The 22,608-nt window shown below is 33.4% G+C and overlaps 1 protein-coding gene across 1 annotated transcript in view; it reads left to right on the forward strand.

Annotated features, from left to right (window-relative positions):
* Positions 1-22,608, forward strand: part of LOC126965933 (cGMP-dependent protein kinase, isozyme 2 forms cD4/T1/T3A/T3B) — a 200,210-nt gene that overhangs the window by 43,326 nt on the left and 134,276 nt on the right. Inside the window, exon 2 of the mRNA XM_050809730.1 lies at positions 18,068-18,781. Coding sequence (XP_050665687.1) covers positions 18,297-18,781 — 485 coding nt within the window. The 5' untranslated portion in view covers positions 18,068-18,296. The remainder of the gene's footprint in view (positions 1-18,067; positions 18,782-22,608) is intronic.

The raw sequence follows: 22,608 nt of genomic DNA on the forward strand, positions 1-22,608 counted from the left end.
ACTATCAGTTCATATTAAATACAGAAATTATACATATTAGATCAGAACCAAAATAAAAAACCAGTTAATTGATATTAAAGAGGGGTATTTACCCTAATAAATAAACCTCGTATTCGTGAAAACTTGTTTTTCTGTCTGTACTTAAGCTTTATTTGCTCAACAGCGAATAGGATATCGTAATTACGTAACACACGTACGGTCAGAGTATTAATATCACGCGTTTTCAATTACACAGTACTTGTTAACTGATCGTCAACTATACCTATATCGTCATTGTATTGTTTCGTTTACCTGCATATTGTATCTGAGATGTTAATGAATGTTTACTTGTTTGGAGATAGTACGGACATTATTGGTATTGGTTGATTTTTTGTTGGCGTTTCTTAGTTCAAACGATGTTATACTGTATTCATACTGTCCACTCACTCATTCTTACCAATATATATATATTACAAATACCGTATATTTCTTTTCTTATCATCATGAAGAAGGAACTAAATCAAAGTTCTGCTAATACTTCCAGCCGAATTTCACCAACGGACATTATATTGTCTAAATCATAGTTTCTCAACCTTATTTTGCTCACCGCCCACGAGAATATGTTTTTTTTCTAGAGTATTTTCGTGTATTTTTTTGCCTTTTTAGACTATATTTTTTAATCTACCCACGCCCCATCTGCGCCATCTCAATGCCCCCTAATTTTCTCTGGGTCTTCTACTGCCCCCCCGAAAGTTTCAAACGCCCACAAGGGGGCGTTATCGCCCACGTTTAGAACCTATGGTCTAAATTTAAAAAAAATCCACTTAACGTTGATATCTAGTACTGCACAATCGTGCATTTCGCTACGCAAAAGAATATATGGAAGACTTTCCTAATGCAGTTTTTTTTTCCAGTACAGTATAAATTAGGCATCTTCAAAAAATTCGCGTAAACCTTTCTAAAAGACCGGTCCACTCACATATTGTGATTCTTTTAATGTTGCAAGATAACATAGGCCGTGCTTGTTGGTACTTATAATCCCACTGTAAAACCGTGGAATTGATATGAATTATAAATATGTACGTATTCCTTTCTGCCCTGTTGTCATTAGATTTCAAGCGGTGATCCACACTACAACCAAGAAGCCTCTTATCAAATATTTTTATATCAGATTTTTGCTTGAGCTAAAAGTCAAAGCTAACATTCTTCATGTTCATATTACCCTCACTTAACTTGTATAATAATATATATAAATCTAGTGTCCTGATGTTTGTCTGAACTTCTAAAGTAATTAATGGATTTTAATGGGGATTACTTCATGGAGTGCAATTTAGTCCAACTTGAGAGATAGGATAGTTTATATTTCGATTTGGGACCCATAATTATTTTTATTTCTAATATTTGTTTTGTATGGACATATTTTCTATGAGAGAATTTATTGACGCACGGTTTGACAGTTGCTGTGAAACAATTTGATTATAACAACAGGGAGGATATTTTACGAAATAATTAATGATGTTATGAAATATTATTGACAAATTCGTAAAAAAAAAACAATATTTTATTTATTAGGTACAGAACGTCTGTCGGGTCACCAAGTTATTATATACAAGTTAAGTAACGGTAAGACAAAAGTACACAATAGAGTTATAAATATAATTCCTATAGAAAGAGCAGAAAACAATACACATAATAAATAAATAAACGTTGTTATAGTATTTGTTTTTCATTTGCTGACAGCAAACAACTTACTTTTGAATGCCTTGTATTTATTAACTTCCATCAAAACTTATAAAAACCAATTTAAAAATCCACAACATGATACATTGGACAGCTGACATGAAAGAGTGACGTATCCTTTATAAAGCATGTTTTATCCAAAGCGTTTAACCCTGACTTCAACACTTATTTACTCCGAATAAAACGGCATTCAACACGTCAATAAAACATCACTCGTCGATCAACAAATTGACACTTCTTAAAGACCGATCAATTCAGAAAACTTATTCGAGACATTAGTAACCATTAAACCTTGTATTACGTTCGTGATGACAGCAGTCTCACGAACCACAAAGGTTCGTGAAACTTGCTTTGAGTGATCACTCCGACCCATAATATCATAATATAAAGTGCAATACCTAATTTACGTGCTCCCTTTTCTAAGAATGGTGTCACATAATGTAATCTACGAGAGATTTTTTTAAACTCTTAATAGTGATTTTCATTATTATAACACTAGAAATAAGGGATTGATTGTTCTAGAAGGCTTCTTAAGATACATAATAGTTTTAAGGGTAAATATATACACATTTATAATAAAGTCCCAGCCACTGTTCAGGCTTTATCTATATATAAATTTAAATGTTTTATTAAAAAATGTCTCTGTCGTAAATCCTACTGCTCCACAGCTGAATATCTAAGTGATCCGACAACCTGGGACTAGATTAAGATTATTTTATAGCAAAAGCAATGGCAGTACAATATTTTATATTTCATTCCAAAGAGCGTAAAAAAATAATACTGGGAGTATTTCTTGTGCCGCTTCTTCTCTCTCAGAGCGCCATTGTTTTCCGAAGCGGTAGTAGTATCTAGTTCGAGAGAGGTAACCTAGCTCCGCTCGATTCCTCAAGGCCGTTGGCTCGGTCCCCAGCCTTAAGTTGAAAGTATGCTCGAACGGTACTCGTCCCATGAAAGCAACTGTTTCGAATGTTAAATATGTTGCAGAATGATAACAGTAAGAGGTTTTACCTTTTAAATATATAAATTCAAAGAGGTGATAAGAATTCTTTTTATACGTTGATTTTCACATAATTTGTGTGTCTCAGATATAACGATTTGAGAGTATTTCTTGAAATCATTATGCAGCGAATTAAAGGTTACATAATATACAAGATACGTATTTGACAATTTCACTCGATTTTTTTATGGAAGAACCGCACTGCGCTCTCTAGCAACAGCAGAGGAATCACAGGAGCTTTGCTGGCCGCTTAGGAAGGTGTACAGTTTACACTATTAATAAAAAATTAATTCCTTAAAATTATATTGCCTAGATTTCCTTCGATAAAAAAGTTATTGAAACGAAGTTCCTTATCGCGCCTTGCGAAAGGGGGGTAGACGGAAAAAATTAAGAGCAAAAGTTGTAACCACACTTTTTGCTATAGTTGTAAACCGTGCGGCTAGCGCGTGTTTCTCTGTCTGTCTCTCTCTCTCATAGAATGCAAGCCAGTTATGTTCGTTTCGTATTCCTATTTCGCATTTAACAATTATCCAGCAGAATCAACAACAAAATATAATACTACCATCGATGCAGTTTTTTCAAGACATTTAAATAAAATAGAATCCCAAACATGTGTATCCTACTTCAGTTACCACAAGCCAATTAAATTGAGCCTACTGATTAAGTTTATATTACATTATATTTGTTAATAATAAAAAAATATTATTTTAACTGAAAAAAAAAAATATTACAATTCCCTCACTAATTAATCGAAAGGAATTTCGTTCCAACCGGGTGTCCCTTGATACCTCTCAAGTTTTTTATTATTTTGGTCACCTTTATTTAATAAATTAAGATAGTTATCATCTTTATTTAAAGATTCATTTGATTGAGTTTTGTATCAGTTGAGGGAAGTTCAGTGAAAAGTCTTTACAAAGAGGGCGCAAATACTACTAGAGGCGGAACTGTCTTGGTAAAAATTGAAATTTAGTTTAGTATGAAACGTGCTTTGAAATTTGACAGGTAAGTATGAAATAGTAATTACAATTGGGCGACAAGGTATAATCCGGCTAAGCTTGAAAGCGAACAATTGCTTTAAACGTTGTGCATTTCAACTATCTCCGTTTTTTACAAGATTATAGCTGTCATCTGTCAATCTGTCAATGACTGCACGTTTCATACAATCAAGCGAATCGCTTTTTTATTAGAGAGTTTCACTAGGTAAGGGTCTTACATTATAAGTACTTATGATTAATTTCATGGTAAAAAGCAACGAGATACATGAATAATTAAAAAAAAAGTTTAAATCTGTGACATATTATGGTTAGATTGTAAGCATCATTTAGTTTTGATTTACTTAATTTTTGATTGGGTTTGATTAAAATTGGTTAATTAATAAACTAAGGAAATAGTATAATGGAAAAAAAATAGAAGAATGTGTAAGTTTTAGCTTTAAACTTGTCACAAATGTAAATGTTATTTCTATTGGCGACATATTCATCCTCCTTAGTTACCAACATTTAACAATTATCCGTGTTTGGCGAGCTTTTTTTTTAATCCCTTGTATTTACTCTCTCTTTAAAAATATGTCTCTCTATTGTGTATTTTTTTAATTGCTACAAATCTTTTCTATTATATATTTAAAACTTCAGTCATAAAAAATAAATACTGCATTTTATGATTTTTTATAAAAAAATTGTAAGGAAACAAGAATCGAGTTTTTACTTTGCTGTTTTAATATAAAAAGCAGGAACTTGAAAAGTCTGCGTCACTGTACAAGACATGAAATTGAGTCACGTAGGTAATTCTCGCTCTTCGATAGCAGACAAAAAATAATTGAAAGCCCAATGAACAGGTTAGCCATAAGAATGTTCCATTTTGTCAATTCTTTGCATCAGTTTGAAGTTTAAAAAAGAGACCATTATAACTGGTAAAATAGTGATTGAAGCAACTGACTTATAAGCCAGTTGCTAACTTGTATTCACAAGGAGCGGCTTCGCTTTTGTTTAAAGCACTGCAAATAAATGACAGGCAGCCTAGCGAAGCTCTCTAACGGCCGTTCCCAATGTACTATCTACAGATAGAGATAAATTGCTACCTTCTACTGTCAGTAATTAGCTGTCAATAATCTGAAGCTGTCCCAATATACCGGACGCGTGAATTGCAATTTCCATACAAACTTCTATCGCTGGTAAGCTATACGTCCGCGTCGTCCCATTGACACACAGCGTGTACGGATAAGGTGATTTACCGTCGATAAGTTTATTGGAACAGAAAAATCAACGATATTTACGAGTTTTTATCTCAAGTAGACAACAACCGGAGATAGACTGAATATTGTTAATGGCCGTAAGAAAAAAGCGATTCACTCAATTGTATGAAACGTGCAGTCATTTACAGATTGACAGATGACGGCTTTAATCTTATAAAAAACGGAGATAGCCGAAATCCATTCCTTCGTTTTAATAAACTGTTCGCTTTCAAACTTAGTCGGATTATACTTCGTCGCCCAATTGTAATGACTATTTCAAAACTTATGTCAAATCTCACTGCACGTTTCATACTAAAATAAATTTCAATTTTTACTTAGGCAGTCCCGCCTTTTATTATATAGTATTTACATCCTCTTTGAATGATAGGCTGTAGTTACAGCTTAAACGCTTAACATATTGAGTGAGTCAACAGCCACAAAGCCAATTAAATAAAAAGTTAGACCAATTTTTAACAGTACATACCAAATGAGTGTAAATTAAATTTTCGTGAGTGGTACTACAATGTTGCGTCCAAGGACACCCGAATTATGGTTTATGGTTTAAGAATCTTTATTTCTCATAAGAATTAACAATTCACTTACTGAGAAAACTTAAATTACCTTAAAAGTAAAAAGTAAGTAATTTACGTACAAAGCAAAAGAGTATGAAAAGTAACAAAAGAAAGGTTCACTAATATCTAATAGTGCAACAAAATATAACAAGACAATAATATTATGAGAATCGGTGAGTAGTCACAAACCACTTGAAAAATAAATGAAATATGGTAGCACAAACAACGTAAAAAGAACCAGAACAATTAAATAGGAAAAATACTCTCCCAGCTGTAAATGAAACCATTACCCAAAACCCAAACCCAAGTGAAATAGCGGCGACTGCTTTTGGAAAATAACATTATCCCTAAACGTTAATTATACAAAGGTGACGCAGGCCTTAAACATACAGGCCGCTTAACTAAGGAAGATGAACATGTCGCCACTGGAAATAATATTTACATAGCAGCTTTATTAGCGCTGTGTTTTCATCAGTTCGTGTGATCAGGCATAGAACCTACTCAAGGTCGGCAACGTATCTCTTGCCCCCTGGTGTTGCGGATGTCCATGGACGGCTCACCATTTCCCATTATTTCTCATCTCTTGCCCTTTTGCTATCTTTTATATAAAAAAACTGATTGTTAACGTCAGCTCTCGTAAATTTTACACAAAAAAGTAGAGAATTCGTTATATTAATAACAGCACATGTTTAAGTTTTGATTTTTATCCCACTTCTGACTTACAAAAACATACATTTAATACATTTATGTAATACCAAATAAGAATAGTTAAAAGTCAGAATAACAGTGACATTAATAGCCCTACCATTAATTCGAGTTCAAAGTAATCCTTGGCAATGTTTTTTAATCATACAGCCACGCCCCTCCTTATAGAACAGTTCTCATTGGCACAGCGCATGTAAAAACCCGTCATTTACAAAATTATCAGGCATATGATCAAAATGCCACACGTCGGAAATTAATCAGAACTCTCGTGCCCTTCAAGTTTCTCTGATTGCAGGCTTTTTCTCACAGCCGTGAAAGATAATTATAAGAATTATTAACTATGAAGGAAAAGCTCTTTATGTTTAATTAAAATTTAATGACTCATGGAATGAGGTGATATTTATTGTTGGATTGGCTGGCCTCACGTCTTTTTCTGAACAAAATTTTTTGCAGCTTATCTTCATATCATAATATTTGTTTTTATTTTCAACGCTTTACGTAAGCCTGACCTATCGTATATATCGTTTTCTGTTTTGAAATACATAAAACAGAATCCTTAAGTAATTTTTACCATTTTTAGATGTTTTATTTACGTGAAACTTTACACATTTATCGAAATGCCATTGCAATAATTTTATATATTTGCCCTTAAATCTTAACCAGGATCACCAGATTGTAAAAAATCTACATATATGAGAATAAAAACGAGTCTTTAACAATACTTTTGAAGCTGTTATCAAAATTAAAAAAAAAACAACAAAATAAATCTTAAGTTAACTGAGGACATCATATTTCTAATAGCAAGCATTAGAGTAGAAAAAAAAATTCAACAGGTTCCGCTTATTCAAAATATAATGTGCCTAAATTTCGTAAGTCTAGAAAATTCTAGTAATATCTCTGGTGTTGTTGAGTTTGATCACCTACCGTCAGGAGACTGTGCACCTTATTTTTCAACGGCCATTGAGCAATGCACGCACACTAACACAAAGTGTCCTACAAATGACAAATCGCGAGTGTAAGACGTAGCTTGTCACTCACACTAACGTATTAAACCTGCCTTATATTTATCGGTTTTCTAACAGCAAGAGACTCTATCTAGACGTATAAATTATCTAAGTAATATGATTATTATTGAAGAGGAGGTTTATGAACATGCGAGTGGGAGGCTCCTTTGCACAGGATGCCGGCTAGATTACGGGTACCACAACGGCGCCTATTTCTGACGTGAAGCAGTAATGTGTAAACATTACTGTGTTTCGGGCTGAAGGGCGTAGTACCTAGTGAAATTACTGGGCCAATGAGACTTAACATCTTATAGTCTTAAGGTGAGCAGCATTACGGCTGCTCAGAATTTTTGGGTTTTTCAACAATCCTGAGCGGCACTACATTGTAATGAGCTGGGCGTATCGTACTGTCATAAAAAAAGTGTTTACGCGTACATTTCACCTTCAAAGTCAAACTTCATTAATCTTTCCACGCCAAAGAATTCCAATTTTAAAACCTGCAATTAATAATAAAATTAAAAACGATTATACCGGCCACTTTAGCCATCAGTCAAATGTCATATTGCTTATTTTTACAGCACGAGTGTGATTAAAAAAAACACCCGATGCATATCGGCACAGCTTCAATGTTAAATGTATCATGATCTAATTGATCTAATGGGTTCTGATATAACTGCGACATATTGTACGGAAATAAATGGACATAGTTATTTAAGTGTCATGGAATAATAAGGATTGTTAATAAAGAGTTTAGTTTTTGTTGTAGTAATAATATTGTCAACTATGCTGTTTTATAAGCATATTAAGGTTGTGGCACATTTTCTCGATGATTATGGCGGAGTTTTTCATTCACGTCTAGGTAGACTTTGACAGCTGTGAAAACGTCAAAAAAATAGACAATTCAGGCATACTAACACAAAGTGTCATACACACAGACGTAGCTTGTCACGCACACTAAACTAATATTCCTGTCCTGTTTTTATCGGTTGTCTAACAGCAAGAGACTCTACTAGAAGTATAAATTATCATAGATAACTTGAATTCTGCATAATATTTTTTATTTAATTTCGTAACTCTTTAACAAGCCTTTACTAGTTTTAAAAAAAAAAAATATTAGTGTTCTTTGTTATCTAAAACAATAATGGTTTAACATAGGTACATACAAATAAATTTATAATCATTTACTTTTCTGAAATCGATTGTAAGTTTCGATTAAATTATTTAATAAAAATAAAAATATTTTTTTATTTAAAGTGGATTTTGTTACTAATTATTGACATTTATCATATATTATCACATAGAATATTCTTTTCGAAAGAGGCGTGAGTGCCTGAAGTGATTCCTCCGGTGTTGCAAGATAATGTGGGCGGTGGCACTTAATCAGGTGACCCGTACGATCGTTTGTCCTCCTTTTCAATAAAAAAAAATAGTAAAATACTTTTTAAAGGTTTAAAACTCTTTCTATGTAAATATCGCGTTAATCAAATAAAATTAAAATACCTATACTAGTATATGCCTGGTGCCCTCTATGATCGCTACATTCCCGAGAGATTAATTTTCATTAGATTATCAAATCAAATCAAAATCACTTTATTCATGTAGGTCATGGAAATGACACTTATGAACGTCAGAAAACATATTTTTTCCCCTTATTGGGTTGAGCTAATGCGAAGAAGTAGCAAGAAACTCATTGCCACTTTTTCAAATAAAGATTTACAAATTAATCGTTTTAGAAATCATTTCAATTACAATTTGTAAAGTGATGCAACAAAATATACTCAAACGTCAATGGCTTACACGAGTAAGTCAAAAAAGTAACTGTAAATTAAAACAAAACAAAAGTATGTTTATCTATAATAGTATTATTAAGGATCTTAAGTGAACACAGAATATATAAAACATTCACTTTTATCAAACGCACCTGTTGTATACTCAATGCTTTGAGAACATTGATCGTACCAGCATTGATAAATAATTCCCATTAGGTTTACGTCCATTCAGTAATAATTATAATCTAATATATCGACTGCTGCCTTCGCAATTAATTATAATCATTAAGATTTGAAGCGAGATACAAAGCGACCGTGACAAGTTATTAGTAGAGTGGCAGTAGAAAATGAATCAAATCATACCGTATATTGATATGTTGCGAGGAATAAGACCATCTTGATAAACCGATCACATTTCAACGGCATATCTACATAAATATTTCTAGTATTAACCTTAAATTGTTCGACCTAAATACATGTGTACGACGAACTTGGTTCGCTCAATTATTTAATAGCTGCATCACTACGGAAGAACCTTATTTGGCACAAGCAATCTTTGAACTATCGGCTCGTACTGTGTGAAATATTTTGGTGTTAAATTATTGTTGAGTTCAATATAATATCTAAGTAGTGAAAAATTACGAAGCTATGTATTTACGAATTACCCAGATACTTTGAAACAAACGTTGCAAATTTAAAGAGCTATAATGGAATACGAAACCAATATTGTTAAGTTAAGAAATTTTCTTGAATATTCAAGTTTGAAGGATCCACACGCCACACATTCAGATGGTGAGTAGGGTTATAATCATGATGACCTTTTCTCATGATAATTTCCTGAAGGTTTATTTGAATATGCGTATCTGTTAAATAGACATTAAATGACACTTTCCCTTTGATTACATGGAGATTAAACTGATCCATATTATTATCTGTGTTATCTTTATTAATTCGTTTAGTATTTCCATCGTGCTTACTAAACACGTCATCTTTGGTATTGATTGAAATAATAATATGTTAGATTACTAATGTACATTTACATATAATAATGCATACTGTTGGATTGGAGTAAATCTACTTAATCAATGTGGCCTATCACGTTCAATAGAAGGTGCATTGTAGTTCAGGGAAATACCTATTAAAACACCAATAATATGATTTATAGTTTCAAGTTCAGACTTGTCATTACTTATTTATATTTAGATAAATTCAAATGACGGTGGTTAGAGGTAGCATATTTTTCGATATATTATAAAGCTGCAGTGTTTGTTTGTTTGTTTGAACGCGCTAATCTCTGGTACTACTGGTCCGATTTGAATGATTCTTTCAGTGTTGGGTAGTCCATTTATTGAGGAAGGCTATAGGCTATGTTTTTTTTTTTCAAAATTAGGGATCCGTAGTAAAATTGCTATTTTGTAACTCAAGGTGTAAAATCGAAAACCTATTTTTGCGTGCGCTGCAAAAACTATTGACAATAGAACAAAATGATGTACAGGCTATAATATAGGCAATATTTTATTACTTATAAAAATATCGCGTGAATTATACTTTATATGGCAAAACAACGTTTGCCGGGTCAGCTAGTTTTACTCAAAATAGAGATTGTATTTAGCAGCAAAATTTAATGGAGAAATAGAAAAAGGTATTAAACTCACTGAAAGCTCTCTGAACGGCGATTGTTGAATTATCATTAAAAATATAAATATAAAAGACGAAATATTTACAAACAAAGTTACGCCAGCTAGAAAATTTTGCAAATAGTGTACTGTAAGCTTTGTTTGTTGTCTAATAGCGTTTCTGGTTCTTGGTGTTTTATCTATCAATTCTAAATATTGTTTAAATAATTTGAGAATGCAAAAGTATAGTTTCCTTGACAGCCCTACATTTAAACTTATCAAAATAAAACATGATGTGAGTCTAGATTATAACGTTTTTACCAATGTAAGATACAACACAAGAATTTAATGTTTTTGTGAAAAGGATTCATGAAATCAGTAATCTGACAACTTCATAAGTATATACTAGGCCCTGTCCACTACACTGTGCCACTCTTGGTTAATACCCAATGTTTTAGCAGCTTTGCGATTGTGATCACGAAGGCGCCATATAAGTAGCTTTACCTTTCTACCACTACATGTGCTTGCATATTACTGTATGGTGATTTAAAATAAAAATTACAAAAAAAAACACCGACTTCAAAAACACTATTCCAAAACTATAGATATAATATGCTCTAAATAGTATAGAATTTACTGCGTACTTTTATTCAATCTTATTAATTAATCTAGAATAAGATTCCGATTATTGTTATTTTTGGAATTAGTGCCCTCTCGCCGCGGCCCTTCTCTCGCCTCTCGCCTCCACACATCGCGCGTGCGACTCAAGCACATCTCACCTCTATGTATGCAGTTACAAACCTACCTTAGCTAACTCCGATATATTCACTTGTGGTTGATACCACAAGTGGCTTATAGTTTTGAGTTCAACTTAGAAACATTGATGAATCAAGTCATCGCTCCGCAGACGTTGAATACCCGCGAGCCAATAAAAATCAATTATTCTTAATTATAAACAACGCATTTTCACATCAACCAATCCCCAGCTAGTCGGGACAATCTTAAATAGTATAATTGTAACTGTGACAATCTCCAGTCGCGCTGAATTGATTCTAATTGAGAGCGATCTAAAAATATCTCGAGGAGCCAGCTCCTTGTTATAAATATGTTGAACTTTGTCGCTGCGATCAACTTAGTTCCACGTTAAATAAAAAGTGATATGTTTTGAGAACTAGATGAAGAGAAATAATAATAGTTATTAAAAGACCTTGGAGAAGATTGCACGGAAAATTATTAGTGAGCTGAATATTTTGAATTTATAATTCAGGAATATAAAGGAATTGTGAATACAATAAATTACTTAATAATACCTAGTCTTGCCATTAATAATGAAACAAAGAAAAAGAAAATTTTCTATTGCAAATAACATTTATTTTGTTTTACAATGTGTTCGTTAATAACAAATATAAAACAGTTTAAAATATAAAAAGCTTATATTTTTTATAGTTTTCTCCATTGGCTGCAATACGGTATAGGCCAGTTGTCAATAGAAGCACGTACTCTTTCCATGGGAAAATTCTTCACTGCCAATCGTACGGATTGTTTTAGGGACTACAAATTATCATGTCGTTAAGAGCAAGCTGTACTTTCTAAAACTGACCATAAATCATAATCCAACTGATTATATTCTGTCAGAAACAGAGGAGGTTTCATTGTACCTACTAATAGCCCGGTAAACAAACATTTTACTAATACGAAGCGTACGGAGAGTTCCAAAATTGCATTTTGTTCCATACCTACTTTGTGTAATGCAATCACAGCGATTCGGTTCTCTTTATCACCCCACTCCATTTTAATATCGCTAAATATTGTACAATATATTGCCGCCAAAATGAGAAGACTCAATGAACAATCATAAAAAAATGACAGATTCCAAATTCAAATGTAAAATTTTGTTTATTTTTAATTGTAACAGTATTTATGGCCAGACTATTATACATAATTATAAAAATGTTAATCCTATCCTTCCTCTGCAATAAATTTTTGCTTATCATTTACTTCTTTGTGTAAGCAATGTTTAAATTTATTTATTCTATGATGTATTCAGCTAATAAAGTAATACTTCCAACACTTGCATTATTCATTTTATATCTTTTATAACATCTCGTCAGTATCTTTCGTCATCTTTATCTGGATTAGTCTCTAGAATATAAATAATTACTCAATTTTTCTTCCATTCTTCATTATTCTTTTTTGTAGAGTTAAGACTTCATATTTTTTCGTGTGTCCAGCATATTATGGTGTGTACCCGTCATAATTATTACTGTATATAGCAAAGGAACCCTATGAGGAAGCTCAAAATGAGGAGATGCGTTAGCCCAAGTGGTTGGGAAACTGAAGTGGCAGTGGGCAGGGACGATAGCTTGATGGCAGATGGGTTTTGGGGCAGTAAAGTCCTCGAATAGCGTCCACGTACCGAAAGACAGTGTTGGTAGGCCCCCCACAAGATGGACCGACGATCTGGTCAAGATCGCCAGAGTAAGTTGAATGAAGGCAGCGCAGGACCGATCATCATAGCGATCTTTGGGGAAGGCCTTTGTCTTCCGGCTGAAATGATGATTTAGCAAAGGTGTGGATTATTCCATCAGTCTTTTATTTCTTCTGTACTGTACTTTTCTAAGTTATTTGTCTTCTTGAGCACCTGAAAGAGAAAAGTGGCCTGGAGATTAATTTTGAGGTTAGACAATTGATAGATACATTTATGGCGCGATTATTTCACTTAAGTTATTTTCAAAGTTGTATGGCCGATTATATATTGCTCTAGGGCAATGCAGCCGATATTTTCAAGTGGATGGTAGTTTTTGACGTTCAATTAGCGATTTTATGTCTTATTTTGAATGAAAATATTTAAATTTACCATATACAAACATTAAAAGTGTTGGTTTCAATTTGTTTTATTTTTTTTTAAGTGATAACCCTCAATTCTGGGATAAATGACACAAATAAATTTTAAAAACAAAATTTATGAACGATGCGGGGCTTGACCCGCGACCTCTCCCGTTCCGTGCGAGCGCTCTTCCACTGAGCCACTCGTTCGAGTAACGTAAGTAATAAATATTGATATGTCTTGCTTAACTCTCAGGTTGTGGCTTCATCTACAGGATCTACTTTACAGTTGATAACCGGCTCAACCCCAATAATAGCATATTAGGAAATTGACTTGAGATGTCGCTCTTTCAATTCTAAACAATAACCCTCACGTTTTCTAGGATTAATTACACAAATAAAATAGTAGTATCTAATTGAATTAAAATTTGTGATTAAGTTATGATCTTGATCCAAATGACATTTGGCCATGTATTTCACACTGATTATGTTCATTATATAGTTATTATAAATAATAAATTCACGCCCACCGGAAATGTCATGTATATATAGGAAACCAGCTAATGTAGGGTAAGGCTAGATAAGGCTAGAGCTAGACTATGTTACGTTCTTATCATACGATATTGTTAGTACTGAACTTTTAGTATGATATTTATAAAATTGACCATGTGCATTTCGAACTTCAGCACAAAATCTTAATATACATAAATCTCGTGTCACAATGTTTGTCCTCAATGGACTCCTAAACTAATGAACGGATTTTAATGGTGATTACTTCATGGAGTGCAGTTTGGTCCAACTTGAGAGATAGGATAGTTTTTATTTCGATTTATGACCCAAAATTATGTTTATTTTCAATATTTGTTTTGTATGGACATATTTTCTATGAGAGAATTTAGTGACGCACGGTTTGACAGTTCCGCTGTGAAACAATTTCATTCTAACAACAGGGAGCATATTTACGAAATAATTTTTGATGTTTTGAAATATAAAACAGTTGTTTTTTTACTGTCTACAGAACAACGTCTGTCGGGGTCAGCTAGTAATCACTAAATAATTTGTTATTTTTTAAAGTGATAACCCTCACTTCTGGGGCTAATAACGCAAATAAAATTTTAAAACAAAATTTACAATAAAAACCAACCCTGAGAGTTGAACAAGGCATACAAGATTTATCAACGATACGTCACTCGAATGCTTGGCTCGATTGAAAGAGCGCTCGCACGGAACGCGAGAGGTCGCATCGCATTAATTTTGTTTTCAAATTTTATTTGTGTAAATAATCATTATGAGTAAATAAAAAAAAATACAACAAAAATCTGAGAGTTGAACAAGGCATACAAGATTTATCATACGTCATTCACTCCAACGGTTGGCTCGTTGAGAGAGCGCTCACACGGATCGTTTTTTGTCATAAATTTGTGATTTGTCATAAATTTTGTTTGCAAACTTTATTTTTGTAAATAATCATTATGAGTATATTTAAATAAAATCTTAACTGTTTCCTATCAATATGTACCTATTTGTTAATGTTATATATGTACATTAGGGTTTTTCAAGAATCCTGAGCGGCACTACATTGTAATGGGCAGTATCAATTACCATCAGCTGAACCTTCTGCTCGTCTGATCCCTTATTTTCATAAAAAACGGGTACCTTATTAACTTTTTTCTTTAAAATATCATGTTGCCTAGGGAGTGATACAGATCGGAATAGACGTTTTGATGGCTTAATATTACAGAACTTATTATATAAATCGACTTATGTGTCTTTGGTCACGTAAACCTCAGCACCGTTAAGATATTAATAAATCTACGAAAACTATATTAATTTATATTGGCTTCTTGCCTCCAATAAATCTTTGCGTTCGTCTTGTTTATTCAGATGAATGTGAATTTTCAACTGAAGTTTAATTAAAACTTGATTACTTTAGCTAAATTAGAGTTAGTTATTAATTTTTAACAACAAAATAAATTCGGAAAAGCACTACCCACTGCTACTTCAGTTTTGCAATCTCTTGGGCTATATTGGTGACTTTGGTTCTACTACGGATCTCCTCATTTCAGATTCGATCTTGCAAGGAAACTCCGAGCATAGCCCTCCCCATTGCCCTCTGTGCAACCATGAGCTTTCTCATCAGGCGCAAAGGTTGCGACTACGTCTGCCTACCTTAATTCATCACTACGCCATTATTCTTGTTTATAATTTCCCATTCAAGATGTTATAGTCGCTATTTAGAAATTATCTATATATGCTTCCTGCAAGTTACCACCGGCTCATGTTTCTCAAAACAACAGATTGTGTTACACGTGACGTTACACAAATGATGTTTATAGAATATTTTCAAGAGTTATAGACGATAGTTTAAGTACTGACTAACTTTAAGATTAACTAAAACATGGGCTATTTTCAAAGCTAGAGATGCCCACTAAAATTATCGTTTGTCAAGTCACTACAATTTAGATTATCTCGCACAAAAATAAAAATAAATCTGTTGATCTGAAGGCCAGCAAACTTTACAGGATTATTTGGTTAGGCCTAAGAAGTATAACTCCTTGCGTGCATACATAAGTACACACACACACTTTTTTTTTAATTTGCAACAGGTAGAACAGTTAACTCCCACCAAGGTGCTACAAGTTCGATTCTCGCCCGCCACGTACTAATATGTTGTCGGTTTTTCGGATTCATAATATATATACGTCATATATATATGCTCATAAGTCCTCCTTATTATTAGGGTTCCGTAGCCAAATGTGTCCGTCCATCTATCTGTCCGTCCGTCCGTATGTCACAGCCACTTTTTTCCAAAACTATATAGGTTTCTTATATCAATAAACTAACTAAGAAGTGACATCTAAAATAAGAGAATTATAAAACTAAAATAATATATGATGTACATTATGCAAACATCCACCGAAAATTTGTTTGTAACGATATTTAGTAAGTAGTTTTTTTTAATACATCATAAATCATAATTAAAACTACACTAATATTAAAACGTCGATCAATGTTACAACGAACTACAAGAACTTTTATATTATGTTACTTGCTGGTACGGAACGCTTCATGGGAGAGTCCGACTCGCACTTGGCCGCTTTTTAATAAATATTTTAGATAATACTAGCTTACCCAGCAAACGTTGTATTGCCGATATTAAAATCGCGATACAAAAGTAACTGTTGATCGTAGATGGGTGAAAATTTGAAGTTGTATGTATTTTTAAATATTAACTCTTAATCCAACAAATTAAAAAAAATTAAAAAATAAAAATTCGTGTGGGTGCCCCTTAACATTTAGGGGGACGAAAAATAGATGTTGTTCGATTTTGAGACCTACCCAATATGCACTCAAAATTTCGTGAGAATCGGTCAAGCCGTTTCGGAGGAGTTCAATGTTTAACACCATGACACGAGAATTTTATATATTAGATATCAATTGTGGCTAAACCGTGGGAGGACACACCTTTGCACAGGATGCCGGCTAGATTATGGGTACCACAACGGCGCCTATTTCTGCCATGAAGCAGTAATGTGTAAACATTACTGTGTTTCGGTCTAAAAGGCACCGTAGCTAGTGAAATGACTGGGCAAACGAGACTTAACATCTTATGACTTAAGTAGACGAGCGCAATAGTAGTACCACATTTAGAATTTTGGATTTTTCAAGAATGCAGAAGGCAGGACGTATCAATTACCATCAGCTCAACGTCCTGCTCGTCTTGTCCCTTATTGTCATAAAAAAAACATACTGAGTACATAGAAAAGCGACATGACACAAGTATTAATAAAAAATATAAATATATCGAGATATCTAGAATCTTAGCTAGTGACAGGATATCAGATAAGATAGATTTGGAATCATGTGGTCAGTTCTGCGTAGTAATCTCGTGATCACTGATCTCTTAAACATGTTAAGGTAAATGTAATGAACTATTTATTGGCAATCCAGTAAACAATAATAAGCTGTTATCAATTTCAAATCAGTGTTTTACTTTATCTATCTGTAAATCAGTGTGTGAGGCAATATAAATGATATGAATGTGGAATTTAATTTATTGTGGAAATTAGTATGAGTTATTATTAATATATGATAAAGTGGCTTTAGAGTTTCTTGTATGTTCTTCTCACGAGCTCTTTTTCCGGAAATATGTTGGATACAGAAATTTAAAAGAAATATTTATAATGACGAATCACCCATATTTTATATTATATATAATATCTTTGAGTATTTATTATAAGTATGTCACATGTGACCCAATTTCAAGAGTATGTTAAGAAGTTATTTTCAATATCCGACTGTATGGATGCTGACTTTAATTTTTTATATGATTTAAATAACATTTCGTTTAAAAATCCTATGTAGTGTAGTTACTTATTACTATGTTGCCTAAATATAGAATTGTCAACGTAATTAGTTGTAATTTTAACCAAATATAGTTTAAATCTAGTAGTGGATAATATTTGACCAAAACGTTTGAAACACTTGATGTTACATAAAAACTTGTCAAGCAATAGGCCCTTCGTTGCGATTGAATAAAAATATAACTGTATGTAGTATGTTAGTCCATTGATCATTGTTTAGGGTGATAAATGAGTCTGATAGTAATGTTAGTGTGTAATGTTGCAGGGCGCCGGAGAGCGCGGGGCTGACGAGTGACGGCAAGTGCCGTATCACTACCTCGCTAGTACGCGAACACAACGCACGACTCTCATCTACGTAGCCCACACATCCTGCAATTCCCACAATTGCCGACAACAAACGGACACACAGTGCTACAAAGTGCAGTGAACATTTGCTTTAAAACAAACCAAAAGTGCTAACCAGTGGTTCGGTGCAGTGCTCGGGAGCCGAGTGAATGCGCGTGTGTTTCGACAACCTTTGCTTCGGATCGTCACAGCACACTGCTGGTGACGATGAACCGAGGTCCGTAGTGAATACAGGAGGAGGTGCGCTAACAGTGGCGCCCACTGTCAACGGTGACAGAAGAGCCTTAGACGAGACGTACAGAGAACAGGTGAACGGGATAATGGGGACTCCGAGCACTATGAATTCTGATTCAGAGAATTGTGTCGCGAACGCGGCCTTGTCGAACGACATGCAGCCGTTGATAGAGAGAATAAGAGAGTTGGAAGGGCTGCTGAAGCAGCGGGACCAAGAGATGGTGGAGTTACGCTCGCAGCTAGACAAGTTGCAGAGCGTCTTCCCGTACCAGCAATATGTTAGAGGTTCCAGACCGCCCAGGAAACAGAGAGCTCAGGGTATCTCTGCTGAGCCACAAACGAGCTCGTCCCTCCAGGATCTGGCGCATCAAACGTTTCCAATCTACGACAAGAACGAAGCGTGAGTACTTTTATCGCATTCATATCTCTAGACTAAACACTTCAATATTACCTTGTTTGAACAAGAAATACTTTGCAGTTTTGAATGATTACTTATTGTTTTGTCAACAGTTAATTATGAAACGACTATATTAATAATACTTCTTCATATTTATATCTATAAACTAGTCGAATAAAATTTAATTTTATTCATCTTATTACAAATACAATAACAAAATAAACCATCTAGGATAAATTTCGCATCGAATAGTGGTAGTTTCATATCCATACGATAAGTGGTTTAGACGTGAAAGAGCCTCAAATAAAGACCATTTTCACTATATTACTTACTTATATATATATCAGAAAACACCTCGAGCTACATAATTCCCAAGAGAAATTCCTATTTGTAATAAAAAGAGCATTGAATTTAGTGGCAATGTTCAGTTTTCTAACCCATAGATGTGCCAAATGTAATTTGAATATCTTTTGAAAAAATTTTGTTTCTGAGTAAAGATACTTTTCATGTGACGATACGATACAGAAAAAACAGAGAACAAAAGAGGTAATAAAAACAAAAAAATATCTTTAATAACACAAAAAATATGGGCAAATAAAACTAGCTTCTTATGTCTCAAAGTGACAAGCGCAATTGTAGTATCGCTCAGAATTTTTGGGTTTCTTAAGAATCCTGAGCGGCACTGCATTCTTATGGGCAGGGCGTATCAATTACCATCAGCTGAACGTCCTGCTCGTATCGTCCCTTACTGTCATAAAAATATCATCTCTATTAGAAAGACTTAGTCTTTTAATATTAGGATAATTAATACATTTGATATACCTTCTAAAACATGTCCTGTAAATCAACACTGACGGTTGGAAAACATAAATATATCAGAATCATAAATATATAGTCAGTAAATATATTTATTTATATTATATTACATTAATAAACAACGAATGTAGACCAAGCAATAAAACTTATTTTAAAAGTGACCTATTTATTGCGGATAATTTATTGTCATGAGAAAACTCATATAGTAGACATTCGGACTAATGATCTGATAATTCGTTTCTTGGAAATGCAAAATGGTTTCTTAATGCGAACTTGTCTGACCGAAGCACGTGAAGTGCATACGCCAGTAACCAGAGACAACTATGTCCAATGCCAAATAGAATGTATTTAACACTCGACAATTAATGTTCTATTAAATCGCGGATGGAATAAGAATTAATATTTGCTTGTAATTGGCAAAGTTTGGCCGACGCTTTGCCAGACTTTGTCTGAATTACTTTATAACTTTGCCTGAATTACTTTATAAATGTTTAATTAAAAAATGGCTACACAGCGTAATATCTAAGTGATCCGACAGCCTGGGACTAGATTATGATTATTTTATAGCAATAGCAATGACAGTATAATATTATATATTTCATTAAAAAGAGCGCAAAACAAGAATGCTAGGAGAGTTTCTTGCGCCGCTCCTTCTCTCTCAGAGCGCCATTTGTTTCCTAAGCGGTAGTAGTATCTATCGTATATTAGATTAGAAATGACATCAAAAATAATTCTAAAGTAATCTATTTTGACAAAATTCTTCTTTTATTTCATTATAACATTTTGACTGTGGCATCTCGATAAATTCTCGTTAATTTTCTTATGTTCATAAGCACATTTAGGAATTTGCTAGAAACTGTGACAATCATAATATTAACACGATGAACAAACATAAACTTGTTATGCTTACTACTCGGTGAAGTCGAGTTTAAGTCTTTTATTGGGCGATATATATGCTTCTACAATATGTTCCCAGATAATTTACAAAAGAAATGTGTTACGAAATTTAAAAGAATTGTTAAAAAACGTTTGTGTGGAAAAGTCAAAGTCGAATAAACTGTATTGAATTACTTAGACTTAAAATAAGCGCTTTTGTCGTCACTATGCATATTTTAAATTACTGAACATACTAGAAACTCAACGGCCACTCTTTTCAATCAAATAGAGTATTTTACTATAGCTGTTACATTATAAGTATATATAATAAATTTGATGCTGCATCCAATATAGGAATCGTGTTTAAATATTATAAATTATTTTATAAAAAGTAATAAAGAATAAACTGTATTTAAAATATAAATTATCGTATATTGGATGCATCAACCTTTAGAGCTTGAATTCATTGTTTGTGTAAGAATGCTTCGTGAACATGATGGTAGTGATTACTGTCATAATTAGTAATTGCATCCTATAAATACAATGAAGCGTTTACAGGAGCTATTTTAATAATTTTTTTTGATAAATAAGTCATATTGTTTTTTATTATAAATATATCAAATCAAAAGTAAGACAAATAGTCTCAACGGATTATGATTATTGAGACAAGAGGAAGATTGACTCAGACATTATGAATGTATTGTGGGGGCTACCGGTTAGATTATGGTTACCACAACGGTGCCTATATATGCTGTGAAGCAGAAATGTAAACATTACTGTGTTTCGGTCTGAAGGGCGCCGTAGCTAGTGAAATTACTGGGCAAATGAGACTTAACATCTTGTCTTAATGTGACGAGTGCAGTTGTAGTTCCGCTCTGAATTTTTGGGGTTTTCAAGTATCCACAGTGGCACTCTATTGTAATGGGCAGGGCATATCAATTACCATCAACTGAGCGTCCTACTCGTCTCATTAAACGTCTCAAAAATAATAGTATTTTATTAATATTAAAGGTAAAGGTTTGCATAAGAGGTGTATTAAATAAATTTTTTAGTTATTTGATACTTTTCAATTTTTGAAGTCGGTTTTTTTAAATGTAGTTTTTAAAGTGAAGCTTTTATTACATCGTCTCAAAACATTTTCGTCTGTGTGTCGCATGTCACGTGACGGTCGGGCGGCGCCTGTAGTTCGCATATTGGATGCAATTGCGTTCGGGCGGAAGAGTAGGTTCGAACCCCACACACTTAATAAAGTTTTTTTTATTTTATGAAAATGTAAAGCATAATATATAAAATTGTTTTTTTTATGCTGATATTAATAGCTATGTTATTTTGTGAAAAAAAGTATCACTTGCATCGTGGTTTCATAAAACCACACAATTTTTTATTTATTTTTATGTTTACGTTTTAGTGCCAGTTAATAATAATAATAAAAGAAAAGGCCGTACATAGAAAACAATGATGTCATCCAGGTAGACAAAAATTTTCAAATAAACGTTCATCAAATGAAAACTACTGGGCCAAACTACGTAAAACTTTTATGGGACCAAATGGCATCTATTTCGCATCAAAGAAAAGAAGAATTACGTAAATCGGATCATAAATCTCAGAGTTATCGGTGTACATACATAAAAAAAATACTGATTAAATTAATAACCTCCTCCTTTTTGAAGTCGGTTAAAAAAAGAAAAAAAACGATACCAAACTTTTTGTATCAAAACTCTTTCATAACTTGGAGTGATCGAAACGCAACGTTTCACAGGTTTTTTGTTTATAAGCGCCAGTCTTTATAGCGGATGTTAACAAAAAATATACTACCTCGACGCTGTCTGTGTCACAGACAAACTGTCTGCCGCCTACTAAATTGTACATAATTTATTGATCGTTACATCGACTAGTAAAGAACAAACATTCTTTGGCTAACCATTTGAAAACCAAATATTAATATCAACTCTAAGATTAAGGCGCGGTCGTACCTCAATATCCACAAAACTTGGTTTCTAAGGCTAGAGTTACTATGGATGCGAGTTCTGACGAAAATTTGATCTGACGAGTTCTGACGGATTCGTCAGAAGAAACAAACGCCTGGTATCCAATAACAGTGTTTACACTGGCAACGCTCGAGCGGTTCTGACGACGTC

This window comes from Leptidea sinapis, chromosome 9 (genome assembly GCF_905404315.1).
Source record: "Leptidea sinapis chromosome 9, ilLepSina1.1, whole genome shotgun sequence".
NCBI classification, from domain to species: Eukaryota; Metazoa; Arthropoda; class Insecta; order Lepidoptera; family Pieridae; genus Leptidea; species Leptidea sinapis.